At 33.0% G+C, this 9147-nt stretch overlaps 1 protein-coding gene across 1 annotated transcript in view; it reads left to right on the top strand.

Moving 5' to 3' along the window:
• dpr20 (defective proboscis extension response 20) overlaps positions 1-9147 on the top strand; it is a 72318-nt gene that overhangs the window by 31538 nt on the left and 31633 nt on the right. Inside the window, 3 exon segments of the mRNA XM_017620197.1 lie at positions 1545-1767; positions 4951-4992; positions 4995-5127. Of these exon segments, the coding sequence (XP_017475686.1) occupies positions 1545-1767; positions 4951-4992; positions 4995-5127 (398 nt within the window).

Raw genomic sequence — 9147 nt, 5'->3', positions numbered from 1 at the left:
GAAATAGCATAGTAACTGAAATTGCCACATCATTAGAGTAGGTCGCTACTTTCACTCCCCACTGACTGAGCTGTAGTCGTACTGAGTTGATGGTGGTAAGCCATAAAGGAGGCGAGATCACTACGCCCTACTAACGTTCCTCTTTACTATGCGGTTTCCCAGTCTTGCTGAAGTCATTTTGCTGTGCAGCGTCACCATTAAGCATGAGTTGATAGACCTTTCGGCAACAAAGCTTCGCCGGGAATTTGTTGATACCTTCTAGATGAGAACTGCTATAGGCTGCTTCTATGGTAGGCAAGGCCACTAGAATTCTATAATTGATGAAATCCAGAGCATAGTAGTAATCTTTGTCGCATTTCGTTTTATATTTCTTCAAACTATCTTAGTGCAGTCTTCTAGATTTAGATTTGTACCTGCTGAACACTCTCATAGGTTTTTTTCTTAGTAGAAATGGCACTCGATTTTAAGTTACACAAAGACAAAACGAAGAAAGCGCCCAAACAATGGGTCTTACAACATAGGATATACATCGATTATAGTAATAGTTTTAGAAACGACAATGGATGAACAACAAAAGCACAGCTTTGGGAGAGTTTCTGCGCAACTCTCTGCGAGGCCTGATCAAATGAAATTAAAACGAAGTACTCAATTTAATAAATCACACTCACTCAAGCTCTCTGATATTAAAGGGACACTTAGTTGCGCCTAGGTCTTGGCATATTTATTTATAAGTAAACTTTCATTAAACATCACCAAGATAAACGTTGCTTATAACTAAACTCATTGAAGCAAAAGGGAACGTGGCCTTCAAGAACTTTTTGTGCATTGACGTAACCACCTGTATGTAAGGACTGCGTTCAACATTTACATATACATATATATGTATATGTATATATTCAAGTACGCAAGGATTTTAATAAATTTCAGTCTGCATGCAATTTGAGAAGAAGAATTGCCACTAGGTACCTATACAAGTGAAAACATCTTGGTGAACATTTCCGCAATACTAGTTGAATACGTGCATCACCTTTACTTACTTACATACGTATGTATAGGTGGGTGGGTGTTCATGGCACTTTTATTTTGCACTCCATTGCACTTCAACTGAAGCTCGCATGCTAAAATATGCGCTTCATTTTTCTACTCTTCTTTGTAACTTCTCAATTATGCATGCGACAACAAAGCTCTGCAGCAGCAGCAGCAGCGCTACAATATAAATGAAAAGAAAGTACGCTACGTGTTGTTGTAGTAATGAAATACCCTATTAAAAGCACTACACTACACTACACACGTAACAGAGTTAGTGATGATGATGAAGTAGAAATGTACCCGCCAGCAAGCAAACGCGTGGTTGAACAACCAGTGCACACATTCATGGCCAAGTCTGCAGGTACATAGTAGCTGCCTTAAGTACTTCATATATAGTATATTTTTTATACATAATATTAACTATCAGTGCACCCACTAACACAAGCTCTTCCCTTTTTTATGAATATTAAACTAATACCCTGTTTATTATACTTTACTCTCCGTATGCTGCCTAGGTGTCCTGGGTGCGTCGCAATGCACAGGGCGAAAATGCATTGGATTTGCTGACGGTCGGTCTGCACACCTACACCGGTGACAAACGCTATAAAATGGAGTTTCAATATCCGAATAATTGGCGCCTGAAAATAACGAATGTAAAAAAGGACGATGAAGCGATGTATGAGTGTCAGATATCGACACATCCGCCGCGAGTGATACAAATTAATCTGTTCGTTAATGGTGAGTATGGATGACGTGTGGCAAAGTGAGCGCAGTGCTTTCCTGTGGCTCAACGCAATCATAAAGTGATAACGTAATGAGCTGATGATGTGGCATTACATTGTTACTTGATGTGATGTGCGAAATGATAAGAGAAAATTGTATGTATGGTGGCAGGACATAATGTGTTACAGTAAAGGAACTGAACGCAAAGGGGTTTCATACAAGCATTTTTAAAAGCTTGTGCTCGATTGTCACAGCCGATTTCACAGCTGCATAAATACCTTTAGTTTTACAGGGTAATTCTGGCAGCTGTCTTTCAACACACTGTACTCTTTCGAAATACAAAAGTAAATGTTAGCAATTATCTTGAATCCTCTTGAAATATGTATCTGCTAACAAAGAGGTCCTAGCGTTATTCTGTTTATCTTTTAACAATAACTTTTCTAAAAATTAAATGAAATTGAAAATATATATGGGGCATTTCTTCCATTTTTGGTTTGATTTAAACAATTCGAAACCTTCTGGAAAATTTTGTTTTAACGGTATATTTTTCAATGCTTTTGCTGCAAATTCGATTTAGCTTTAGAACTTCTGGGTCTCTATAGAACACAACACTAAAATATAAAATATTATAGCGGCTTCTTATGTGTTTAGGGTTTCTGATTACATGATTTAAAAAATTCAAAACGGCAGAAAAACAAATAAAATCATTCCGATTCGCTCAAACGTTTTCCTTGGGGGTTTTGTGGTGGCTGATTATGAATCTGAATATTGGAGACGTTTTGTATTTCTAAAATAATAAGTTCCTTAAAATTTGATTAAATCAAAAACTTTTTTCTTTTTTAAAAAATATGATTAAAAAGTCCCAAGAAATTTTAATTAAAAAATAAGAAAAATATACATAGGTATCCAAAAATGAAGCGAAATTAAAAAAAAAAAACTCTCGTCAAAACCAAAAAAATTTTAATTAATAAGAAAATAAATAAAAATTTCGAAAAATGAAATTAAATTTTATTAAACAATACAAAACTTTGCTTTTGTTATTTTATGGCTTTATAACAATTATATTCAAAAATTTTTTTTTAATGAAAACTTATTGTGGAAAAGCAAGCAACATTACAATTAACAAGGCGAACTTAGCATAGTGCGTAGGCAACTGGCTGAGTCAGTGGGATCGTCGGTTCGAATCCTACTGAAAGAAGTCTGATGAGGAAATCTGGTGATTTCCGAAATAGCTATCACTTCTACCATTTTTTCAAATTATTGTTGCTGTTCCACAATAAGTTTTCATNGAACGGCCTCGAGCTCAATAAAAATTGTTGAATACAATACAAATTTTTTTTTATTTTTTTTCTTCAATAAAATCTAAAAATTAAATGTAATAAAAAAAATGTTTCATTTTAAAGCAATAAAATCTAAAAATTAAATTAAAAAGAAAATTAAGTTAAAAAGAAAAAAAAGAAAAATTAAAAAAAAAGTTGACATTTATTGTTTAGGGAAGGAAAAATTGTTTATCTCTGATTTAACCATTGATAAAAAAGTTTGGTTTTTTGTTTTTTCTACGAAATCTGTCTTAAGATTTTATTAGAATTTTTTTAGAATTCGTTCGGACCTTTTTGCTGGAGGTTTTAATAATTTCAGAGATTATTTCGAGAGTTTTAAGGACTCTTTGAGATTTTTTCAGAAATCTATTTGGATATTTTCATTATTTCTTTGGGCCTTCGGGATAGGGCCTTTCTACATACATATATAAGGTAACGACATATCGCTCATTTACTTGACTAGTGACATAATCCAAAGTATATAAATTTTGAGTTGAGTATACAGAAAATACCGCCACCTCTTTTTCTATGTGGTGTAAAAATTTCATAGCTGCATAGATTACCTGTATCTCGTTTGAACAAAATATGTATTCATTTTTACTATGGGAGTATATGCATGTAAATTCAAAACTTTAAAGCCGTTTTTCTCGAGTTTCGCTATTCTGAGTTATCACTGCATTGAAGTAAATGAGCGATATGTACATATTAGCAGAAAATGCTTGACTTTTTTTTTGGGATGGGGAAATGGGTTAAGTCTTCCTCTTTGCATTTTTTTCAGCTATTGATAAAGAAATTTTTTTTAGATTTTTCGAAATTTGTATTAAGATTTTATTAGAAGTTATTTGGGATTTTTCGGGAGTTTTCCTCTAAGTTTTAAGAAATTTAGGAGTTTTTTCGAGACCTTTAAGAACGCTTCGAGTTTTTTTTTAGAACTATATTTGGTTTTTTTTTCATTCATGTATTTCCTCGGTACTTTTCGGAAATTATCAGCATTTGTTCCCGGATAAAAAAAGTTTGTATGAAAATTTTCGGGATTTTTTCGGTACTTTTCGTGGTACATTTTCAGGAGTTTCTTTGATATTTTTTTTAGTTTTTTGTAATTTCTTCGGGACTTTTTCGAACTTCTCCGAGGTCTTCGCGTTTTTTCGGGATTTTTTCGGAACTTATCCGCACCTGCCATAAATTATTATTTTTTAATGCACGTAATTCCATTTCCTCGACTGTATAGGCTTGTGGGTGTGTGTGGGATTTGTGTGGGTGCTGATATCTCAAAGTAATACGAGTAAGTGGTAAATGTTGATAAGTGCCACGACATCACAACACAGCATGTCATTAAATCGGATAGTGTCTGACACTTTTCTCTGCTTGTTGCTGCCGCTGTGGTGGTTGTTGCTTTTTTGTTGAACGATGACTATTACTTTTGCTGGATTGAATGATTTAAACAATTTTGGTATGCATGTAAGTGCGCTCACGCTGATAAATATGCGATTTAATGGCATGTAGTCATAAGTTACATAAACAACCACATGTTTCCAAAAATGTATATGTATACAAATACTTAAGTGCAATTGCGCTTTATGCTCTCGCCTCACTACAATCCATAAAAGAATTTTTTGCATTTTACATACAAATTTATTTACACCCGCACAAAGTGATTTAGAAAAGTGTGTAAGGGGGCTGCCAGTTGCAAATCGAGTGTGCTGTGTAGGGTATACATACTATACGTATAACTATTAACGATTTATACTTACTTGTAAACACATTTGATTACATCACTTTGTACTTACTTTTATTTCATGTTTCGCTTTACTTTTTCTTCTTTCTCGTTTTCTATTTTTTTTTTATGTCCACATATTTTCCGCATCCGTAAATCCCTTAGCACCCAAAGTGATGATTGTTGACGAGTTCGGTGATCCACTACAGGAAAATATTACGAAATCGATTCAACGTTGCAGCTGTCATGTGTCGTCCGCAATGTCGCCATGGCCACATCGGTCGTGTTCTGGAAGCATGGCGATGATATACTCAACTATGATGTGACGCGCGGCGGTATCAGGTATGTACAAACAAACATACATGCGCACAAACATTTGCACATAGATTAGGATGCATTGCCAAAAATAAGTTGCGGTTTATAAAATCTATTATATTTCAAGACCTTTGCCAAAATTTTTAAATTAATGTGAGCTAGACGGATTTGAAAACACCGTGCGGCGGTAAATTTTACACATAAAAAAATTGTATTTTCGCGAAACCATGCGCCAAATATAGCAAAACTGCGTTTTTAGTTTTAGTTTTTCTCTTTGAAATTTTGAAAATATAATTATCTAAAAAAATTATTAAAAAAATTCAGTGCAATGTAGCAAAACATTATGACTATCAAATGAAAGAGAAAATTTTGCAGAACTAAGGCCGATTAAATTTTTTGGTTTACAAGGACGATTAGGTATTGAAAATGTCCTTTGTACATTTTATCATTGAATATTCTCAAAATTTTAGAATAATTAATTTTGAAAAAATTATATGTTAAGGACTAATATGCACTCGACCACATCCTTTTCCTTATAGCTTTATTCACTGAAAAAAAAATAAAATTAGTTAAAAGGATATTTTCAATACCTATTCGCCCTTGTGTACCAAAAAATTTAATTTTTTCAATTCTACAGAATTTTCTCTTTCATTTGCTGCCCATACTGTTTTTCTACGTAGGAATAAATTTTTTAAATAATTTTTGGAATCGATCATATCTTTGAAACTACAAATTCCTTTTAAAAAATCCTCACGTCAGAGAGAAAAACTGAAAACGCCGTTTAACTATATTTGGCACACAGTTTCGTGGCTATATATTGAGTGCTTCATGAGTTTAGATTTTTTTGTTTTGTGTTTGTCGCACGGTGAAATACCTCCGAAAATCTCAGTACATATTTTAATCCATTTGATTTCATTAATAGAATTTTTAAACATTTTTATGCAGACCTCTTACACTTAAACTCCTCTATGATCTGAGCTGATTTTTTAGAAAAATTATTTTAAAAAACTAGTTTTTTTTTAACTCGATTTTTGAAGATATTTTCAAATAGGTCCAGCTCAGTTTAGACATACGATTTAAAAATCAAAAATAACTGTTATTTTCAATTACTTAGATAAAAATCAAATATAATTGTTATTTTGGATTTATAAAATAAAAGTCAGAAATAACGATTATCTAAGGAGTAGGTAATTAAATAAAAGTAAAAAAATAATTGTTAAAGAGCGATTGTTTTAATAAAAGCTGTAACTGTTACGGTCCCTGTTTGGCGGAAGTCCTAAAATATAATGAACTGCATATTTCCGTTGGAAAAAATTTAGCTTTTTTTTATTTGTATAGAGAATGATGCACCCTAATGTACATATGCACATACTGCATAGAAAACATGTGCAGTTGTTTGAGAGAGATGCATATCCTACGTGCATCCTGTGTATTTTACTCCTCCCCCTGCCGCACACACTTCCCGACCTGTCTGCCTCAGCTGTTGTCTGCCATGTGCAATGTTACACTTATTTCACATCACTCTTGGGTGTACCACTGGTGGCGCAACAACATTTTATTATTAAAATTAAAATTTACAATGAGATGAGTTGTGTACACCAATGTGTGTATACATATGTACATGTGTGCGCCACACAGAGATAGAGAGAGATTGAATGAATGAAAGTGTCATGTGAGATTGTTTTTGTTGCCCTTTGCTTTAGTTTTCTGCTGGATTTGAGTTTAAAATGTCACAGAAAACACACATATCTACATAGAAAAATGTACATATGTATGTAAACTCGTGATGTATGCACACATTATATAAGTCCTTGCCATTTCGCCTGCACACAAACTCCATTAAATTACAAGCCCTGGCATTTATGTATTTACATACATACTACTATGTACATATGTTTGCTTACAGTCTTTCATTTGCATGTACATATGTAAGTACATATTTACTTAACACACTGCATTTTAATTTTCTCGTTTAAAGTCAAAAATAAAAATATGAAAAGAGAATCAACCATAAGCCGACCGCCCGCCCGCCCGCTCCTTGATTGCAGACGCCAACAAATTACCACCGTGTAATAAGTTATTCAGGAAGAACAAAAAGGGCACTTAAACTTACTTTGTTTTTCTTGTTGAAGTGGAAACAGTTAAGAAGCAGTAAATATGCGTATTCTTAATATTATTCTTATCAAGAGCGATTAAGCGGACGTTGACTTACAGCTTATCGAATGCGGTTGAAGAGAAATCCATCACACATTTGTAGGTCTTGGACGAAGTAGCACTCACTAGAGAGATGCTTCTTCTTATCTTTTGGTTTAGTGAGAGATGTTAGCATAGGGTTGCCATAGGCCTGAACCCATCGACCAAGACACTTATCATTCAAATCAAAAACGAAGATACAAGTGAATATGGTGCCAATATATTCCTCATAAGTACAGTGGAATTGGTTCTGGCGTTGCATTATTTTGAAGAAATTTCTTATATTATAAGCAATGTATGTAGTTGAGTGGCATCATTGATGATGATGTGTTTTGTGAAAAACTGTGACGTAGCTTGGATAAATATTTAGCGCCCTTAACGTGGTCTTTAATGCTTGCCTTACCAGCATTATCAAATTTCTACATATCCTACAATCGGCTTTATGATCATTTTTGCCATTTTTTGTATGCATAACCAAAAGATAATTAGGTAGGCAGATAAAAGACTTAACAAATAAGGAGTGAAAAAGTGCGTTATTGCATGCCTCCTAGCAATTTACGCGAATGCACTTAAGTATGGGACTTACATCTTTTCAACATTTGTCTGAAGATAAACAAATCCAGAAGGTAATCTCGCCAGATATTTTTCAACACGTTAGAGAAAACTTTTCTTTATCGTATCATACTAATAACAGAAAGCTTAATCTCTTTTCATAGAAAAAAATTTTCAAAAATTAAATGGATTGACCTTCGTAAATAGACCAGGAAAATTTAAGTGTGGACCAGGGCGCCAGGACAATTTGCCTAAAAGCAAGACAAGTCCTGGAAAACTAGGACAATCTGGCAGTCCTATGTTAGCATTAATTCGGAATGAGTACAAAATTAACCCTCAAACACAGTTTAGACTTATGGCAGGCATTCAAGATCATAGATAAATGGACAAATTACCAGTAAAATTTTACTGACTACTGAAAAATAGCAGTAAGCAGCAAAAAAAATAATATATATATTAAACTTTGGAGCCTTTGATGCAGAAATACTTCTGATATAATGTTTAATATTCTGCAAAAAAAATCTTGCTAACATCTTCAGTAGTTTCCACGTGAGAAGAGAATATACAACTCAATAAAAAGCGTCTCCTGAAAAAAATTTGGTCTGGCAGTTTTTTAATATAAAGAAAATTTGTTAAATTTTTCTAAGCTCTCTATAAAGTTTAAAAGTTTGATTTATATCGTTCTGGTTAATACTATGTCTCCATTGAAAGAATTACCTATTAGGATTTAATAAATCCAGTTGCTAAATCTTAACCGTCTCCATTGTCACAACGAGATATGTTTGACGTTCACATTTTTTAATATTTGATGTTGGATTATGTATGATTTTATAAATACAGTTGCGGCCATTGAAATGCACACAGATAAAAAGAAGGTACCAGGAGCGGAATTGCATTATGTGAATTCTTAATATAAGTCGTGTTTTTTTTTACAGCGACAAACTTCATGTGCATTGTTTTGAAATGGACATTGTCGATGATTATTATTCTTGCACGTTAAGCGTAGATGTATATGGCTTCTTATTCGAGGTAAATAAGTGTAATATGTAGTTTGTAAAATTTTACGAATGGTACTATATTCCGAATCATTTTTACGAATTTAAGAAAAACTATCAAAACGGCAAAGAACAACATTTGCTGAAGGAAAAATTTTTTAAATATATTTTCTGAATTTGTTGTTTTTAAGATAATATCTTCTTGATTTATTAAAACAAAAGTTATGTAAATACTAATAATTTGCCTTTAAAACTAACTAAAATATAAAAACACCCTTAAAAATACGAAAATACATGTTTTTTTTTT

This window comes from Rhagoletis zephyria, unplaced genomic scaffold, assembly GCF_001687245.7.
Source record: "Rhagoletis zephyria isolate East Lansing unplaced genomic scaffold, Rhagoletis_zephyria_1.1 Rzeph_scaffold_02077, whole genome shotgun sequence".
Classification (NCBI taxonomy): domain Eukaryota; kingdom Metazoa; phylum Arthropoda; class Insecta; order Diptera; family Tephritidae; genus Rhagoletis; species Rhagoletis zephyria.
Note: the sequence above shows the minus strand (reverse complement) of the source record. Positions and strands in the feature narration are given on the sequence as shown.